At 35.8% G+C, this 21379-nt stretch overlaps 1 protein-coding gene across 16 annotated transcripts in view; it reads right to left on the reverse strand.

Annotated features, from left to right (window-relative positions):
- The window catches only part of RIMBP2 (RIMS binding protein 2), a 151278-nt gene that overhangs the window by 36587 nt on the left and 93312 nt on the right, over nucleotides 1-21379 (reverse strand). For all 16 annotated transcript variants that reach the window (XM_080559635.1, XM_080559630.1, XM_080559634.1 and 13 more), the window contains 5 exons: nucleotides 20646-20768; nucleotides 14258-14362; nucleotides 11080-11130; nucleotides 5339-5543; nucleotides 358-509 (listed from right to left, as the gene is read on the reverse strand). In XM_080559635.1, the coding sequence (XP_080415761.1) occupies nucleotides 358-509; nucleotides 5339-5543; nucleotides 11080-11130; nucleotides 14258-14362; nucleotides 20646-20768 (636 nt within the window). The remainder of the gene's footprint in view (nucleotides 1-357; nucleotides 510-5338; nucleotides 5544-11079; nucleotides 11131-14257; nucleotides 14363-20645; nucleotides 20769-21379) is intronic.

A 21379-nucleotide genomic window follows, 5' to 3' on the forward strand; every position in this document is an offset into this window, starting at 1 on the left:
ATAATAATAATAAACCTGTGTAACAGACATACACCAAAACAGACACAGACAGAAGTACTGACTTGCACCTTTTAAGCACACAAGTAATGCAGAACTCTGAATGCATCATCAAAGGATAAGGTTTTCATAGAAGCCTGAGGGTCTCACACATGCATTTGTCGTACCATGTAACTAGCATATCAACTAAGACTTTGAAAATTTCAGTGACATTCCCACTGGTCACATTCACAATTTGTCTCAGACAATGAGAATATTCTTGTCTTTTTCAAAGTAGGTGGATGATCCTGCATCAGTCCCTGGAGAAGAGATCCTGGCCCCATAACACACATTTCCGGCAACAAACTTCAAAAGACTTACGTCTGAATCAAATCTGCATCTTGGGGTACCAGATCTTGACTTGGACAGGAATGTAGGTTTGACAGACAATTGTTCTGGTTTGTCTCCAGATATCTGAAGAGGTCGTATAAATTCTGAAATCACACAACGACTTCCAGAAGGACTTTCATGACCTGGCAGTGAAGAAAACACATAAAAGAATAAATAATTGCTTTCAAGAGAAACATGTCCAACTAATAACAAGAAGAGAGTTATTTTCTCCTCCTTTTAGAAATCATTCTAGAAAAAGACTAAGGTAGGTAGAGTGAAGACAAGAAAAGTAGCTAAGCCTACTGCTTCACAGCCTTTTGACAGATCACGTAAGTCAACAGTATGTAGTGGAACATCATGTAGATAGTGAGGCTATTCTAATTCAAAAAAAAAAAAAGTTAAAGTTTTCCATAATGCAAAGAATACTAATTTTGTTCTGAGCACCTTGATATCTTTGGAAAAGTAATTTGCCATGTTGTTGAACATGCCCAGGACTAGAAAGCTACTGTTGGAACCCCTCTATTTCTTTTGGTGACTCTCTCATATGCTGGAAAGTAAAATCAAGTTGTGCAATTATCTTCAAAGAAAGTGACTGACATGTAAGTCATTTGGTTGGCAGGATATTCATTTTGAAATGAAGGGAAGTATTTTGGCATGTTGCAGGGCCAATAAGTTCCAAGAATACCTGTTGCATATTTCTTATGAGCACCTCATTAACACCAGTACTAAAACACACAATTTGATCATATTGCCATCACTGTTTTTTTTTTAAAGAGAAACTATGAAAAAGAAAAAAATCTCCAAATACTTTTTGAAATATATATATATATAGTGCTTTTTAAACGCACTTATAAATAAAGACAATATATACTGCACATTTAAAGGACCTAAGGAGGAAGGCTTACAAGAGGCTGAACACACTGATCTCCTATTGTCTAAAGTGAAAACCAGGCCTAGTGGTGAGGAGACGTATGTAAAAAGAACAACTTCATTAAGGTTGCAAGAGAGCCTAAAAAGGTGAAATATAAAATACTTTCACAGCTTTCCTCCTTCACTATTAGGTTAGTCCCCAAACCACATGAAAAGAAGCAGGAAATTGTAAACTGAGCATAATTACACCTGCAGCATCAGCAGAAGTTATAGCAAAGTCTAGGGCATTGCTGACACAATCAGATATCCAGGGTGTCTTCTCTCCTCTTCACTGTTTCTCATTAACATAACAAGTCTATGCTTTAATTTTTCAGACCATAGATACATGCAGGTCTGGTATTTTCTATCCAGTTCTGCCACATGTCTGGACAGCAAAGTTTGGCTACTGAATTGCAAACTTCCTAGACATATGTCACCTGGAATTAACACTGGAACTTCTTTATTAATTTTGCAGAAGAGAATAACCTCCAAAACATAACATCAGAGTTTTTTTTCTGGTGTGCTCCTTAGTCCAAAATGATTAATTTTTTGCTGCATCAGTGTAATTTACCGCAAGACAGCTTAAGCGCACTGACAACAGGGAAAGGTACCAGTCACCATACAAAAGATTTATTACAATGAGCCCTGCTTGCAGAAGTCCCCAGGCTGGTAAAGGGTGCATATTTTGTTCTTGGAACCTTTCTCACATATATAACAGAAAAGTCATCCCTGTTAAGAAACCTTTAGCCAATTTAGCTCCTTCTGTTTGCTGTTAATGTGCTTGCCATATCAGCCTGTCAGCGCCAAGCCTGTAAATAATTGCTCCAACTGTGATTATTCATTCAAAGGAAACTGCTGTTTGGTCTCATACCTCCTGGATTTTTCAGGCTATGTTACTAAATTCGTTGCACTACATACAAAGTGTGGAGAGAGATTCTTAGAAAATCTAGCCCTTGCTTTGCTAGGATGATTTTCTTCAGCCAAGGCAATTCATTGATATGTCTGGGCTTGAACAACAGTATGAATATGGAGGAATGAGACCAATTAAGACTTTTAAAATTTATTCTCTCACTGGAAACCAATTAAAAATACATCTTTGCCTTTATATTTGCACTGTGGATAAAACTAACAGTTAAAAAAAAAAACAAAGTATCAGTTCATAAGAACATGCAGAAGCTTCTAGAAATGTCTCTTTTACCTCTAAATACTAGGAGAATTAAAAAGCCACATGCTTTTTTTTTTTTTTTGTGTGTGTGTGTGTGAAGTCTTGTAAAATCCATATACCATCAAAATGGCCATGACTAGCAACAACCTGTCAAGGAAATCTGAACACCCTTCCAAGGAAAGAGGCAAAGAAGAACTCCAAACTTAATTTAAATGTCTCGGGCAGAACTGAAACTGACCACAGCTGAAGTACAATTAGCTCCTCCATTTTATTTATGGGACTGCTGATTCATTATGGACTACCTAAATTATCTAGACAGGCCATTTAAATGCACCCTTTATCTGATGAATAATAAATCTTGAAGGTTTCTGTATTGGGTTGTGACATTATTATATGCTTAGAGTGAACTTTTTATGTTCTAATCTATTCTGGCTAGGTTTATTTCATTTCCTGATACATTCAAAAATCATCAATTAAGGCAAAGCAGCTGGTCATAAACTGATCTCATTTCCGTCATTTGCTTTGCTTTGAAAGCTGTCCTTGTGTTTCCTCATGTGTTCTTTTTTCCTCACACATAATAAAAATAATTACACTTCTGGTTTGAAGAACTTGCTTTAGCATTACCATCATTATTCTGAAATAGTTGATTTCAATAATTAGACATCCTACCCACTTGCTTAAACATTATTTTATTGTTATCATTGCATTCATACTGAGAATGAATTTTGTCCAAGGACTTCTGATGTTTATACTTCAGTGCTGCAGGCCCTGAATTCTAAGTAGTATAAAAATCAATAGGTTACGAAAAAAGGCTTTGAGAGCAAGGCCTTTAAATGACTTCAGTACAGACCTAGCTGTGTTCCCTGTGTTTCCAGTCCAGATTTTTTTTGCAGGATTTTTGTTTATTTTGTTTTGAAGGTTTTATTAAAAGCTGTTTCTATTAGCAGTTATAGAATAAATACTACATAGTGTGTTAAGTTTGAGTCAGGACCTCAGAATGTTTTGTTGATTTTTATTTGAGGACTGGGGACTATTTAGATCAACTCCAGAGATAAAGACTGGACCTTCACAAGCTGCCTAAAGGACATTTCAATACTTAATTACCTTTCCTTTAAAAATATGTCTTGCTTTGAAAATCCTACCCTTAGGGACATGAAGAGCTAATCCTGTTGTTATTAAGGAAATTTCTGCTAAATTCTTACAGCCATCAGGTAATGTCTTGTGAATTCTCTATTTAATGCACTTTAATATCCACTTAGGTAAGATTTGCAGCTTTTAAGCTTATATATACACCACAGTGGGTGAGACTGCAAACAGCTATAATTTTGTGTTTTAAAAAACTAAGCCATATAAAGTACAGAGTCACTGAAGCAAAATAAAAGAAGGATGTCACCTTGGTTTCTTCTGACTTGGTTTCGCGCTGAGTGTAGCACCCTTCACCAAAAATAACTGCTCATCTATAGTGATATGGAAATGATTTGTGATTTCTAGGCCCTACACCTCACAATTTTTCTAGAAGCTTAGAAAGATTAAATAAAATAAATAAATAAATAAATATATACAGTCTATTTGGTTTGTCTACTTCCTCTTTATATTTATCCTAAAACAATTTCAGGGGAATTTGTAAGCTATGGAAATTATAACAGGAAACTACAAGTGTTTCTTTGTAGAACAAGTAGTAAAAATTATTCTATCATGGGTGATACTAAGCTAAGTATCACATGCTTGTGAGCACACTTCTCAGCCTTGATAACAACATACTTATACACAACCTAACATAATTTACATGCAAGTTCCTTTCAAGTGTCCTCAGGTAACTTCTTGCCTTGAAACATTTTATGAATAATGAATTGTTAACAAAGATGTGTGGTCTGGAGGAGCAGTTGCCTCTGGCAACAGGCAATGATGAGCTGGTGAAAATTCAACACAGAGCCTGTCAAAACACACACTGAGCTGAGCATACTAGGTACTTTATGCATAAAAACACCAATACAGATTTTTTTTTTTTAACTTTACCTTCTCCATTTATTTTAAAACATATCAACAATGGTGTAACTTCTCAGTTTCTGAAATACCCAGCATTTAAGTGTTCAAATACCAATTTAAACATGGTTAAAATTTTAAACACATTTGCACAGTTTAGTAAACAACTACAGGTATTATTCCTATTCAGGTGTGTTAAAATACATCCCATGAAACTCCTTGTCAACCAAAACCACTTTGCGGCAGAATTTGTGTTTATATGGACAGTGTTTGCTTTTGTCAAAAATTTATTTTATATTTTAATTTCAGATTTTTATGGAGAAGTCTCTACTTTCTGCTGAAAAAATGCAACTAAACCAAAAACATTTTCATGTTTGTAAAAATATTCCATTTAGTTTTACCATTTTCTGCCCAGCTCTATCTACAAGTTTTTTTAATGTAATGGGTAATGCACTGTGTCTGTTTTTTCTTTCCCTGTGAATTGTTACTTCAACAAGATAGCAGACCAACTCCTGCCCCTGAAACTAGAAAGATTTTCCAACAAAGCCTTTATATACTGACAGTCTCTCCACTTTCAACAGAAGTAGGTATTTACATAAGGAATACATCATTTTAGCATTGAACAGGTTTCTTACTGCTACACCTAACAATGAGTAGAGAGAATTCTGCTCCCAGTAGTACCTGAATAAATCCAGAACAATCTCAGTGAAGGTCTAAGAAATACTCTGAAATTTAAACTAGTCTCAAAACAGGATCACGACCAAATTTTGTCTTCCATTTATATAATCAAACTCTATTTACATCATTGAGTTGCTTCTTAAAACCTACAGGACGGATCAGACACCAGATGATCTTAGAGGTCTTTTCCAGCCTAAGTGATTCTATGATTCTATGAAACAGAATGCACATTCTTACCTTTGCCTATAGAAGTGGCTATTCCATTCATTAACTGGGATAGAGATTTACTGGGAGAACCAGGAATATCTGAGGATGCTACTGCGTTACTGCTCAGGAGATCAATCTTCCCTGCTTGCTGCCGAAACTTCTCCAGCTCTCTGGACAGGAGGTTAAATTGTTCGCTTTGTGTCCGGCATTTTTCCTCTAGCTCTCGGACCTTGGCCTGCACAAGCAAGACATAACACAGACATTTGACTGAGATCACAGCAAGTTATGACAGGATTTGATTTTCCAAAAGTACCAGGATAGGCAAACTATTTGGGATAAAAGTACCCACTGATTGTTTTTTGTTGCCCCCAGTTTTTGTCCCCCTAAGTTCTCACTCATATTTAGAACAAAACCTTTTAGTAACTCTTCAATATTGAGGTAAGTATTCTTCTCATCCCCAGTTCCCAAAGTGGAAATTCCTCATCATATTTTTTGGCAGTGCTAAGAACATCACTACCAAGAACACCTGCAAACAGAACGTATGCCTTTGTGACATCTACACATATCTGAATGTCACTTTTGTATACTTTTCCAATGTTTTCTAAAACCCAGGTATTTTTCTGAGGTTTGCCCATCCTCAACTATTAAGTTGAAGAATTCTGAATCGCTAGATAAACTTTAATATATTAGAAACCAACAAGAACAGCAAAAAACATTGGATCATGCAGAATGTGGGACTAGCTACTGGCTGAATTCCCTTTCAAAAATAATGCGCCTCACTGTATGTGCCAAACCACACAGAAGTAATTCAGACACCAGCCAAGACAAGATTGTTTGCAAGCTTGGGAGAAGTATAAAAATGTCACTGTGGGCAAACATTTCTGTTATAATTTTGAGGCATCAGGAAGTAACAAAATGGAACTTAAAAGATAAGCTTCTGTGATGACTTGCAAAATTTGCCTACATACTGTTTAAGAAATCTTCACATGAAAAAAAATGGATGGTGTAACTGAAAGGAAAGATTCCCTGGATGAAAAGAATTACAAATGGCATGGGAATTCAGGATTTCTTCTACAGTTTTAACTCAAAGTAAATTTAAGAGTAGCAAAGACAGTGAAACATGAAAATACCTTTCATTTTATCCAAAGAACATTTAGCGTACCAGCTAAATTAAGAATATATTAATGATTTTAATATAACGCATTTAAATTTCAATCTGCATCTATAAACAGCCTGCATATCTGCTTGCATACACTATAAGGTGTTCTTGATGAGTACAAACAGAAATCAAGATTGCCCAGAAGGTTGGGAAAGAGCACATTAATTAACACCTGTTGAGAAGACTGAAGAATTAGCAAAACTCCTGAGAAATTCACTTGTGAGGTCTGATTTTCACACAGGGGAAAGCAGTTGGTCCATACTCTGGAAATGTGCCAGAGAGGCTGCTGTTTGTGACCAAGGGAGCACTCATGGCTCACGTGCTGTGACCCAAACACTGCAAGCAGAAGCAGCTCAGAGGCAGTAATAGGGTCCTTACACGGAAAGCTCATGCGTTAGATCCTAATCTGATGCTTCATGATGAAAAAACATTACTTTCCTTCATTAAAACCCCCTTTATAATACATGCCTATTTAAACAGCTGTGCTAACAAAGGAAGGCTCGGTATCAATTAGGTTCATTCAACTGTGCTAAGGTTTCTTTTTCTTGAAAGAGAAAAATTTTCTCAGTTCCTATGAGGAGGAAAACTGCATGTAATACATATGAAGAAAACTACGCATATTACATAACACCAATAGAAGGATCTTAGCACAACTAAAGATAAACAAAACACTCCTTATAGTCCCCCAGAAGAACATACAAACCCAAATTTCCTCACTAATTATTGTGCTTTTGCTTGTTCCTTTTTTGGAATAAATACATTTTTAAAGCTACAGTGAATTTTGAGGGTGTAATTTCTTTGTATTTATAAAAACACAAATTAATTTAGTTCTGCTAAAGAAGTCTCAGTGTATCTGACTGATTATGAAATGGAATATAATAACAGAGAGAGGAATTGTGGGATTTTTACACAAATATTAAATGCTTTGTTTGATTTTATCTTTTATCTTCTCACTGTGGTTTTCAGCACCTGAAATGTGAGCCCTTGCTACTTGTCACTTTGTCGCACAAATAAGACATCTACATACAATTTTAAAAGAACATTAAATAGACAAAGCAATAAAATGCTTTGGGTTTTTAGATCCCCCTCTTTCCAACAGAAAGTTTTAGGACAAGCTATTCAGCTCTCTAAGAATACATATTGACCTTTCTGCATGAAGTTATGGAAACTTTAGCATAAGATAAAAAATAAAGATATCACGATCCAGACCCCAACAAGATGCTAAGGCTGCCTTAAAAACATATTTTTGAAAAAAAATAATATTATTTAAGAACTTATTTGCATTTCAGTATGTGCCTTCTTTGACTTTTCTTTTTATCATCTAGAATCTTTAGCTAGAGTTGTCCTCTCAGGATAGTATGAAGCCTGAAAGAAAAATGCCTTTACTGATTTTTTTAATCAAGGTTGTGAGTTAGAAGTGAGCACAAAGCTGGTGCTGTATAAAAGAAAAATTGCCGTAAGATCCACAATAGTACAGGAGTAACAGGAGGCATCCCTGTATCCATCTTTGTTTCCTGATTCCAGAGAGGTGCTTGGTTCATTGTTAATTAGCCAGACTGACTTCCCTATAGAAAATCAATGTGCTCATACATATATCACTGCACAATGAAACGAAGCATGTGCTTATACTCTCAGAAGCACTGAATTTTTATTCTGTATTATGGCATTGCCCAGACAGTCTCAATAACAATAGTGCAAAAGTGTCAAGTCTACCAGATCTCCCTACTACTGAACCTACCTACAGCAGTCCTTGTATGACAAGACATCCTCACTGCAGACCATACTGAATGTACTTCACTTAGGACTGAGTTATGAGAACTTAAGTTTCTCATAAAATACACAGTGCTAAACAGCTTCTTAAACATAAAATCAAGCAGAATTCATCTATGACAAGACAGATATTGTTCACACGAGACAGATAAGATGATGAGCAGCTTTCCAGGTGGACAGCTTGAATTCAGATTAGTAGTTTATTTCATAGTTTAACTGTTTATGTAGCAGCAATGGCTTTCAGTAGGTGTCTCAGTAAATCAAGCCAAGGTGAAAATATGGCATAAAACTGTCTTTGTATAAACAATGAAATGATCTGAATTCAGATAAAATCCACACAGTTTGAAAGCTACAATCTTGAATAAACTATCAAACCATTCTTAGTCGGCATGCTCATAAGAAGTTCACTTTCAGAAACAGTATTTGTTTCTTCATTAAATCATGCCATATTTGAAGAGTAATCTCTTGTAAAAAAAATAAATAAATCTGTTTTTGGCAATTTGGTATCAGGCCAATCAATACCAAGCATGCTTGCATAACAATGGTTTTAGCACACATGCCATGCAAGGTTAGGCAGGACTATCATACTTATTTTGAAGGAAAGTGCAGGATTCAGGACAGGGAATGGAGAATAATGCCCTAAAATACCTGCATGCTGTCCAGGGTGTTCTGGATGAAGTGCAAAGCAATAAATTCCAAACAAGACACAGTAAACAAAGAGATGTGAAATAAACAAAGAAATAAAAACAGTTTTGAACACTTTTTTTTTTTTTTTTTTTAACATTTCAAAGCAAAATACATTGGAACAATTAACAGGTGTAAAAACATGCATTAACACAAACCACACTATAGAAGGTTTGAGAAATCAATACCACTGCTGATCTTGAATTGCAAAAAGCAGAGTAAATAAACCAAATGCTAAGAATTAATGGGCCTAAGGCAACAAAAAACAAAAGCTTAAGAAACCTTGATGGAGTTATGCAAATCAGAGTTTGCAAACAAATCAGCTAAATAGGAATTTTGTTTAGCTTAAGGGGTAAATTGTGTTTTCCACCAGGCACTAAATTATTATCTTATATTCTTAAAGGTAAAACAAATTTAATATATATGTTAATAATGAAAGCATATGAGTAAACCCTTTCTGTGGGAATATTAACTTTAAATAAACTTTTTTTTAAAAAAAAAAGAGATTATCAATGCATCAGAAAGTTCATCTTCATAAATTCATGTCCAGTAAGTACACAGACAGAACAACTACCATTTGAAGGAAAAAAGTCCAGAAATTATATACTAGAAACAGATTTCTAAGTGAAATACAGATAAACACATTTGCTGTAGTCAATCTATGTTCTTGTGTGTTCTTTAGATATGTAAATTATGTTAAGAATAAGCATTTAACACTTCTTCCTCTGGCAGAAAATCTAGTTTGGTAGTTATCATTGAAAATTTGTTATGCGTGAAAAAAGTGAAGAACAAAAATGAACAAAAGGAGGTCTGGATACAGTTAGCATGCTACTTTCTTGTGTGACTATATTTCCTGACACTTTACCTTATCCATGTGCATCAAAACATATGATTGTAACTTAAAACAAAGAATCTGTTGAGCCTAGTTTTGGAAATCTGGAAAGGAATTTTTTGCTGTAGGAAAATTTTTTACAGGAGTTTTAAGTTCTGCTGTATGTTACTGTCATTTGTACTATCTTATACAACATTGTGGGTCATCCTGCATTTCTATATAGCAGACTGGGAAGGAAATAAAAGGTTTTGTAAGCACCAGGAAGACACTTAAGTATTTTAATTTATTGGAATTCTCATCTGATATTTTGTGTTTGCATACATAATTTAACTATACCTGTGTGTATCCCCTATAGAATTTCCATTACTGTAAGAGTCACAATTAAAAAACTGTAAAAATTTCATTCTAGTTGAAGACAAAGAGGTTTTGCAAAACTTGCCCTTTTCCAACTAAAGCTGGCAGCAAAGCTCGTGCTTTTTGAATGGGAGTAAGAATCGCTCCTATTCTTCATGTTATTTCTATGCAAGAAACAATCAGTTCTGTATCCTTAGGCACAGAAGACTAAAATACTAGATTTTTCATTAGGATGAATTTCCAGGAAATGCACCATACCAAAGTCACAACTGCTATGAGCAGTTGTTAATGAAAATACTAAGTTTTTTTGATGTATCTTTCTGGATGATGTAACCTTAGTCAGTATATGCAGGTATTTAATGCCTTAAAAATTAGTAAAAGCAATCACCCAAATCATCTCTAAAAATTAATTTATTTCACAGCGTTTACTTACTAAATTCAGTGTTCACTGGCAAATTCTAAAAACACACTGCACCATAGTTGGGAAATGCTAAGAAAGGCCATGCTGGTGATACACAACAATAGGATTAGAGTCAATGAATACGAGTAGCATCCTGAGAAAATTCAGGCAGGATACAAGAGTAATATTCTTCATATTGAAGGTACTGAAAGAACAAAAGAGGTTGCCTGTGGAGGCTGTCAAATCTCCATTCCCACAGATATTTAAAAATGGTCTGGGCAAACCACTGAGCAGACTATAACAACTTTGAAGAGGGCCTTTTTATACATCTGATTGTAATACATACTTTTTATACATCTGATAGTAGTTTACAAAAAATGGTACCAAAATTTCCATCTTACACAAACAGAAACTGAGGGACACACATGTGACTTCCAACAACCCAGTTTAATGCTCTCATGGCTGAATTGTCTTTATAGGATTGAATCTTTCAGAAGTGATAATACCGTTAAGTCATTGCATTCAGAACAGAACCTCCACAACCAGAGGTAATAAAAAGGATATCTTCTTACCTCTAACAACTGAACTGCTCCTTCATGTTCCTTCTTAGCTTCAACCTGAGCCTTGTTTTCATACATTGAAAATAAACAAATAAAATAAATAATAAGAAAAGAACAGAAAAATGAATTAGGCTATATAGAGAATATTCTAACCACATAATGTAGCATACTGTATACTCAAATTCAAAACCATTTACAGTCTTGGAGTGCTGGCTTGGGCAATACACTACAGCACTTTGGTTTCAAGCCATTGAAATACCTGCGTATTTTTAGGAGACAGAATCTCAGTGAAGCTTAGTAGCATTAATATTTAGTTGGACCAAGACAAGCATGCTCAACAAACTGCAAGAACACATCATAAGAATCTCTGAAACCCTCTAAAATAAAACCAAAAAATGAGCTATTTCTGTCAATTCTATGTTGGAGGAGATTCAGAGAGTAGAAACCTACCATACTGATTAGGAAAAAGCAACACAAAAATTAAACTCATTCTTTACATGCAGCAACAGCAATAGCTCACAAAACACTTAAGACAACCACAAGGAAGGTTGTCTGTAAATGGGAGTACATTTTGAGTTCAATCAACTGAGCCAAAGAAGAAAAGAGGGAGTAAATGAGAGCAGGAAGGTGTTATTATATGTAGATCAGAAAGTAAGTAATCAAATTTGGCCAGGAGAAGTCTAAGCCTTAAAACCACAAAAAAACTAGCACTCAGTAACTTTTGATGAGCAAAACATTTTTTATTAGCCATTGTATTATGCTGATGGCAATGCAATGCACAAACTTTGCCCTTTGGCTTCTTTTTACTGTATCTCAAAGACCACATCCTGCTCATTTCTCATGAGAGAAATGTCTTCAAACTGTTTAGCAGAGGGCAGTGCCCACAAACATTCTAGTTTAATGGGCCAGATACTGCAATGAAGGACATTTTTCCACACGTATTAGGGCTACCATACTCAGTTATTGTTTTGAATGGAAGCTGAGTCAGGCCATAAAGTCACAACCCAAAACACAAACTATTCTTCACTGTCATGCATGGTAATATAGGTAATATAGAGTAAGCCTACTCTAGCCCTGCAAGCACAGTCATATTTCTTCTTGTACTACAGTAATGAGTCTTATTACTAGTATGTGATAAAATATTGGCTCCAGGAGCATTAGCAAAAATATGATGGCAGGTAATAGAAAGCCTTGTGCTATCCATCATTACAAGTTTAATAAAATCAGAATATGAGTTCTTGATAAATGATTAGGAAAGCTGTGTCAATAGCTATCTCTCTTTTTCATCATTCTGTCTTATATTAAGGCTTTCTTGGAGAAAAAGACCAGCTGATTCCCTATCAGCACAAAAACTGGATGAACAATATTATGTTCTTCCTTCTAGGTTGATAGTCTGAACAGTCTGCACATACATTAAAAACAGAATGAATTTTTATTTATAATATCAAAATACAATAGGAAATGCATTGAACTGTACTAGTAATGTGTGTTGTTTTAACATCTACATTTCTGTAATTCATCAGCAACTTTACCACAGTGACAAGATATATGGTGAAATGTCAAAATATCATCCTGTTAATGCCTGCAGTTACAGCTTTCATTTCACAATACTTTTTCACGTGATCAGATAATTTAAAAAAAAAAAAAAAGAATTTAACACATTTACTAGGCACACTGGGAGGTCAGCTCTGGATGAAATGTGAGCCAGCAATCCCTGTTAATGATGGAAGCAAAGTATTACAGTTATTTAGGTATGTGATTTATTAATTTATTTTATTTATTTAAACGACTTTTCTGAAAATATACACCACATTATAATGTTGAAAGGAAATGTACTGGATATCAGCAGTCTAGAGGCAAAAGCAGGACAAACTAGTCTTGGTGCTCATCTCCACAACCACACCTAGAGAACTACAAGTAACTACAAGTAACAAACTAGCTTGACTATCTCTCTACAAGGTAGAGTAGACCACAATACAGACACTTAAGCGATCTTATATTCCCTGCTACTTCAGACCCACTGAACAAGAATTTAATCACAGGCTACAGATGCCAGTCTAGTTACATTCACCAAAATACCAAATATAATGCAGTCTTGTTTGTGCTTTTAAAAGTCTATTTATCGTGCTAAAGCTTAGCGAAAAAAATGACTGGAGGAACAGTATGAGGGAGATTTAACTTTTGCTGCCAATCTGTAACAACAACAAAAAAACGTAATTCAGATTTAGTAGAAGAATGTAACAAAAAATAGCAAGAAGAAAAGTTGTACCTCCCCTTGGTTTCTTTGCTTTGACAAGAAATTTAAGTTCAAAATTTATGTGGAAGTTCAAATGATGGCAGCTGAATATAACTCAAAATGGTATTTTTAAATATGCCTAAAAAGATTAATTGTGAAAGACTAAAAGAAATTTAACTGGAGGATTTCATTAGGTCAAATGGAACATTCTGTTTCAAACAAAACTACATCTTTATACATTTTTTTATTCTGCTGAGAAAGTCTGTCCATGTCAATTCTCAAGCTATCATTGGCACTATTATTTCTGTGTTTTGATCTACTCAAGCAGTTGGAAACATCAACATTAGTATTTAGACAAATGCAACTTTAAGTGACTTTGGCAAAATTGAAACTCAGTGCCTTGTTTTTATATATTATAATGAAAACTGAGAAGTTGCAGTGTAATAAAAAATGTCTTGGAAGTGATTTGCAAATTAGAGAACAAGCTTGGCAATGAGGTACTTAACAGTTTAGTTATGAAAGAGATCAACTGTAACGTGTAAGGACCTTGACAAGGAGTAACTTTAATCTAATTTAGTGTAGAAAAGTAGTGAGAATCACCAGCAACTGGAAGCCAAAGAAATCCTAATAAAACATTAATGCATCAGTGGGAATGACTAACTGTTCCAGGTAATCAAACTGACATGGGAATGTTCGATCCTTTGTATTTGGATTAACATGAAATTAAGACTGGATTCATTTCTGACATTTAAGGAAACCAAAAATATTCTTGAGTCAAATAAAAAAGGAAGGAAGAAACGAAGATAGGTTGGAATTTGGGGGGGTGGGGTGGTTAGGAACCAGTTTTGTAGCTGTGGATTAAGTGCCTTTAAACCAAGAGATTTTTGTGACCTGTGCTCTTTAATTTGTCACTGTAATTTGCTGTTACACTTTACTTTCCCTTTCGCCACTTACCTTCTGCAGGAGTTCAATTTCCTGCTGTTTGGCGTTGAGAACAGCCAAGGCTTGCTCATGCTCCAACTCCAGCTGTTGCCGCCGTTCAGCAGCCTCTCGCATATGCTGTTTTAAAGAAAAGAAGGCAAAACTATCAGGAGACTTCAACATACTCTACCTGTAGCCAAGCATGCTGCCATTCCCAGACATGCAGACACTCATCTCAACATAAAAAACTCTGGTATCCCTGACAGAACAGGGTTTTAATTTGACCAGTCCTTAATAGGCTTATTGCCAGTGCTAAGCTCAGGTATTTTGATAGCAGTCTCTTTTAGGAGATATGACTGTCATTACCGGCAGTATGGCCTCTGTGATGTACAAGTGAACAGAACCCATTTTAGCCATCAGATACATGCTTATATGTGGCATTGTGTTGAAAAATTAAGCTTGTAAAAATTAGCTTGACAATTCCCTAAAGGACTCATTATCTAGGATATGGTTTGTGATTTGCCTTCCAAATGGTGACCCAAAAGAAATAGTTTACCTTTGCTAATCTCTGATCATTAATTACAGTAAATTACAGAGAGCGAAACTAAAACAGTTAGATTTGGACAAAAGTCACTAGAGAGTACTTTAAAAAGTTTGAAGAACAGTTACTACTAATGGTTCACAGCAATATGAGACACTGTTCTTGGGAAAAGCACAAGCTGAACAATGTCAAGACACCCTTTGTAGATAGAAATCTTTTTCATTACAGGTTATATTATTCTCTCAATAGCATTATAACTTTCCAACACCCTGTTTAATAAATGGGAGTTAAGAAAGATCTCTATAGATTCTGATCTCTTCTCTGGTGAAATGGGTATTACAGACTTTTATTTTCAAAAATTATATATTCTTTATCACTCCCAGAGCAGAGATACAATGCCTTATCTGCAGCACCATGAGTTATTACACAGAAACCTATTAGGAATCAGCACTTGGAAACAGAAATATATGGCTGCAATAGACAAGAACAGGCCAGAATATTTCTTATTGTGTAGAGAAAATTTTATCCAGCATATTGCTAACCTTTAATGAGCTATAATTCTCTGCTACACGTTACTAATAACAAAGAAGGACAGCACAGTGTGTCTGACTTCTCTCAATCTGGATGTTTGCAAAGAAAGCAGAATTGTCTCCAGTACTCCACTTGGGCTCTGCCTGGGGTTTATTTATCTTTACGTGATGTGTTGGTTAAATAACAACAACAAAAAAAGATTTTTCCAATTAATCAGTTTTGACTCTCAACTATGGCTTGTTTTCTAGAACTTTTTGCAAGGATTCAGTACTTTGGCTGTAGACGCTTCTGAACTGTGCATATTATACAAAGGGTAGATGGACTTATTTCTAGGTACTACCTATTTTGAGTATTTAATAATGACCAAAAATGATGGTTCCAATTCTCATCTCATCTGAATGAGCATAACCTGTTTTGCTAATGAGCACTACTCATCATTTAAATTGGCACGAAGCTACATTCACTGAGCTTAGCAGCTTCCATCAAGTCTCATGTAAAACTTGATACTGATGGAGCATCATTTCTTATATTCAAGAAACAGTGAGGCAGTCAAGTAATTTGCAGACTGCAAGTCTATAAAAGTTTTAACTATCAAAAAAATAAAAGGTCTCACTTCACTGTCTCAAGATTTAGTTACAGATTTGGTACAGAGTATTTTGATAGTTTAAAATTCTTACTACTTTTACAAAAACTACTACAGAACATTTATAATCCTTTGCAGAGATCAATAAATAATAGTGAGCATACAGTGAATCTATAAATGTAATGAAGAAACAGATTGTGAAACATGATCTGTGACTCTCCCCTGCTTTTAATTGCTCTATTTCCCAAAATATGTATGCAATGATCTGCAGTTTACAGATTTTAAGGCCATTTCGCATTTCGTCATCTATGCTAACCTAAAAGTCTCTCTCAACGTTTCAGTACTGTTGTGATCTACTTGGTATTTAAAGGAGCAAGGATCTCTTCACCCCAGCATCTGTCTCTTCCTTGGCACAGCAATTAAATCTCCCTGAAACCAGAATCCATTCCTCCACTCCCACTCTGCTCACAAATTGGTTTTGTCTGCAAATCTGTTTTGCACTTCCTATCTACACATCAGCTGCTGTCATTTCCTCTTCCAAGCCCGAGGGGAATAGGTTACGGGAATGGAAGAGGACTGCAATGATCAGTAGAAAAATATCAGGGAGGAAGATCTGAGCTGCTGAATTCTTGCTGCTTCTTCCTTCAGGACTGACTTCCATGATGATAACATTGCCACCAGCTTGTGGAGGTAGTGGCAATCCATTTGTCCATGCTATTGACATCCTTAATGTGAGGCAGGTTAGAACTTCCTAAGCACATAAATTTGCACTTCCCTTTTTGCATCCTTTCTACAGGTCCTAATAATGTTATTCTAACATCAGAAAGCAAATCCACATCTAGAGAAGCATAGAAAAAACACAGTAAGGACTTCATATTAAAATAAAAAGAAAGGCGAATAACACTCTATCCTTCAAAGTAAGTGTGAGGAAGGAACCTTTTAAGTACATCTTTCAGATCAAAGGCAGGAATCCTACTATGCAGCAGAGAATGAACTGATGATACTGTTGATATCTTTATTTTCATTTAAACTGTCGATCTAGGCAGCTGTCTGGAATAAAATGTTTCTGAAATGGCTTCTAAGGACCCCAATATTTTTTTCCAATTAACAAACAATTATTGTTTTTCCAGCTTCCTCATGGGCAGCAGGGGGATGTAACAATGAATAGCCCATCCTAGCTCCAGCCCTCTCACTCCTCACAGTGTACTGCCTACAGCTGCAAACAAAACAAAGCAACCCATTACATCCTATAGCAGAGATTTTTACACTTCTAAAATGTGCAACCAACCAATATTAAAACAAGCTCAAAAGGCTTTGAAGTACTAGAGTCTTGTAATGAGACAGAACTCATACACGATGCTGAATGGGGAGCAAATTTAATTCTCACCCAAGTACACTGCTCAAAGGACTTGTCATCTGCGCTTGCAGATGGGTGCACACCATTGCAGTGGCATGAATGGAAGAAGCTGGCTGAACACATCAGAAAATCAGTACTGTTCTGTGTGAGAGGCATTGTGAAGATTCTCAGAAGTTAGCTAATTCAGCAGTTCATCTTCTCTTTTCAGCTTTGTTCATACCTCATGAGATAACAGAAAGTTTAACTATTTCTCTTTTGACAGGGAAACTAGGCTAAGTATTTCTCAAAATTTACCAGTGGTTGGAAAGCTGCAAACCATTTGTCAAACCACTGATTTCCTGAGCATATGAGGGCACACATGAAATAAACTGCATCTGTTTGGGCATGCTTTAGTGCTAAAGATGAGATTTAGGATTTCAAGTCTGCTCAAGGTACTCTGCTAGATCAGAAGGGTTGTACCCAAGGGAGGGAACTCCACCATGCCACTCGGTATAGAAATCCAAAGTAAAAAGTTCTCTCTCATCCAAACAATTAGGATGCAGGAAAACAGAACAAAACAAAACCAACCCCCTGCAATACAACAAAAGTAAAACAAAAACAAAACAAACAAACAAAAATTGAAAACTAGTACTATTTAACATGAAAAGCCAGGGTATGCACCGGACAATAGTGCATTGAGAAGATTTACAGGATGCTTTCCCCACATGCGTTAGAAGTTTCTATTTCAGTATAAATGAAGGACATTCAATCAAATAACTAGGTTCAGATCTTCTACAGAAGAAATTTGGAGAGGTCACTAAGACAAATGCCAGCAGATATCCTAGCTAAAAAATGTACAGAAACGAACTTTTCTGGCCATGAAGTGATTTTTTTCAGCTATTGTGCTGGAATCCCATGATCATTAGATGGAGAGGCCAACCAAGGCATATCTGTTGAAAAAGCTTCTAGGGATTGGTCCTGGCCTGTGTTGGTACTAGTACACAGCTCATAGTAAAATAGAATATCAGTGAAAAGGCGTGTGTAACTGTAAGTTTTGTATACCCCAGAAGAAAAGGAAGGAAACAACAGAAAAAGTAAATTACCTTCCAGTGCTAGACAAAAACTTCCTGCTTGTTCCTGGGGAAAGTCATGTTAGTCTAAAGAGAGACAGCAGCGTATCACTCTCCTACTCAGTTATGCAGTTTAATTTTTCTTTACCACTACATCTATTTCTTATCTGCACATAATAATAAATTTATTCCAGTGGTGCTAACTCTTCAAAGGTATATAGTATATTGATAAGCCACACTGCACAATACACATAAAAGTTAACCCTCCTTGGCATTACCTAGGATGTGATTTCAGTAGCTCAGATTTTCTAGAAGCCCCTGGAATAAGTTGGTTTATGCAGCAGTCAGCTCATTTTTGATAACCCTTTGGAGGCTCAGAAAGAGGGAGGTAACAGCTACCCTTTATTTCCATGTGTAGTTGCAAAACCTTCACCTCACCTCTAGAGCAATATCAAATAAAGAATAAAGCTTGAGAGAGGGTTTCAACCATGCATTTACCAGTGCAACAGGCCGAAAATAAAATCCCTCCTTCTCAAAATTCAGACAGCCAGCTATTTTCATCACTACAATCATCTCCAAAAGCCACATCTATTCTAATGCAGCCAACAGCAAAACTATTTTCCTCTTTTAGAAGGAGCCTGTTGTGAGTCTAAAGTCATTAACAAATCATATTTTAAATAAGTGATTGTACTCATGCAGGCATTTGCTGAAGCCAGTTAGTATTAAAACATTCTGCCAAGAAAAGTCTTGCTTGAAGTTTAAGATCTCAGACCACTAATTTTTATTTCCAACTCCCCCCACTTTCAGGGTATCCATTCCTCCTTTAGCTGCTGCTTCAGTGGTTTGGAAAAGGAAAACTTGGCATTTGAGAAGATGAAAAATAAGCCGCTATTTGACAGCCAGTCAAGAAAGGTTCAGCACTGGATCAATGCTCCACTCTAACCAAACGTATTGTGCATTTTTCTGAATGGTCTGAAGTGCAAAGAGGAGTTTACAAGCATTTTCTCTCTCAAAAATTCTTGCTGTAGTCTCCACCCGTGCAGTTCTTTTACTGATAAAATAGTGTAACTCCATGACATTGTTATCAATATCGATATCTATCTATCTTTACTAATCTTAATTGCTTAACCCTCATCCAAGCATGCCTTGGTGGCAACTCTCACCATCAAAACTACCGTATGTGCTACAACTAAAGAAACTTGGAAACAGTTTTCTATTTAAACCAGTGTTTTTAACATGTCATATGCTTCCTTCCACTAGTTCCCTCTACCCATTCTCATTGGACACCAGCTTGTAATTTGTAAGGGACCTTTCAGACTCTTCTCCATTACTCTTGATCCATCTGTAAGGTTTAGCTTAAAAAGTTTCACCTACATCTTTATTTTACCAATAACACTTGAGGAATTTGGTTGTTTCCTAGCAGAGAGCTTTTTCCTTCCCACCACTAGAACTTTCGTGCACTTTGTTTCAAAATATACAAGTAATTGCCCCCTTGCATTAGCTGATAAGTGATCTCTTGGTTGATTCAATTTTCCCAGTGAATTTTACCCTTACTCTATCCCATCATCTCATCTTTATTAGATTCACCTGGTGAATTATCCTATTTCATGGAATCAGTTTGTTCTATCACATTATGTACAGTTTATAACCAGGCAAAGAGAAGGACAGCATCTTCAACTACACAGTAAAACCTCTACTGAATAATAAATACACTTGTGATTCAAAATACATTGCTGATTTTTTCCAAGTTGAAAAGGAGGCACCAAATTGATGATGTGCAAGCTACTGAATATCTAGGAAAACAAGAGTGGCTAGACACCAACATGCTCAGCTTCTCTAGAAGCATGTTAAAAGACAGGTGGGATGACTTTAATTCTTTCTAAGTAAGACTTCTCTAATAAGACTAGCAGGTTTTGCAACCCTGTCCTGACAACTGGATTAATTCCACACAAGTAATACGAGTTGGTACCAACAGCTTGTTTCACAGGGTCACAGTAATATTTTGCAACAAGATAGATTGGCTGACAAAGCCCTCTTTAAAGGAACATATCATGGAAGTTGCTCATATTTCCTTCAACAGCATACTCACTTCCCATCCTTTTCTTCTTTCTCATCACGATTTGCATCCAGTAACCACACAGTGAAAACCTACATCCCATTTCTTATAGAGTATCAGATAAAGATCTCTCTCCTCCTGATAGTTTGAGATCCCTTGTAGGTACTTGGTCTACTGTTTTCCATACTTTTTATCGTAATTAATAGGGGCATTCAGGCCTCTTGTTTGCAATGCACTTATGCCTATGTGACTCACACAGGTGATAGAAGTACTGGATTGTTGGACTTCACAGGATTATACATACCTTTAGGACCTGCTCTAAGTTCTCCAGCTTGGCTTGGAGCTGGTGTTTTCCCTTTACAGCCAAATCTCGTTCTTTGGTCACTCTGATAAGGGTTTCTCTAAGATGGTCATAGTCTGATTTCACCTAGAAAAATAAAAATGTGATTACTCCCCAAAGACCTAATTAATGAAGGGAAAAATATAGCTGACATAAACACCATTTCTGCATTAGAAAATGGAAAAAGAAAAAAAGTTCAAATAAAATAGGGAAGAAATATAAAAGGTAAACGGAAGGGAATGTTCAGCGATGAAATTGTGTGCATCTCATGTACCCGTATTTGTGAAACATTTTCTCTTGAAAGGAGCTAAAACCTGGCAATGAATTTGTAGTTATGCATAAAGATAGCAAAGGTAAATAAATATACTATATATAATAAACAAAATAAATGATAATCAAACAATTCCCTATTTCCCTGGATCTCAGAAGCATCAAAGATGGATGTACTATAAAAAGAGACAGAGATCTAAAGTGCATATAGAAAAATAACTCACATGTATAAAACTTATGTGTTTTCTTGGACTACTTTTTAGTTTAACTTCAGAACAAAATCAAATGTGTTATGGCGCATAATCAGCCTACACTAGTATTTGAAATCTGTGTCTGTACAATTCAGAAACAGGTATTCCTGTGCAACTCTTGCTCTCCCTTAAAATATTTGCATACAGCAGTTTTTTAAAGGAACAGATACTCATCAT

Source organism: Anser brachyrhynchus, assembly GCF_964034855.1.
Source record: "Anser brachyrhynchus genome assembly, chromosome: 17".
NCBI classification, from domain to species: Eukaryota; Metazoa; Chordata; class Aves; order Anseriformes; family Anatidae; genus Anser; species Anser brachyrhynchus.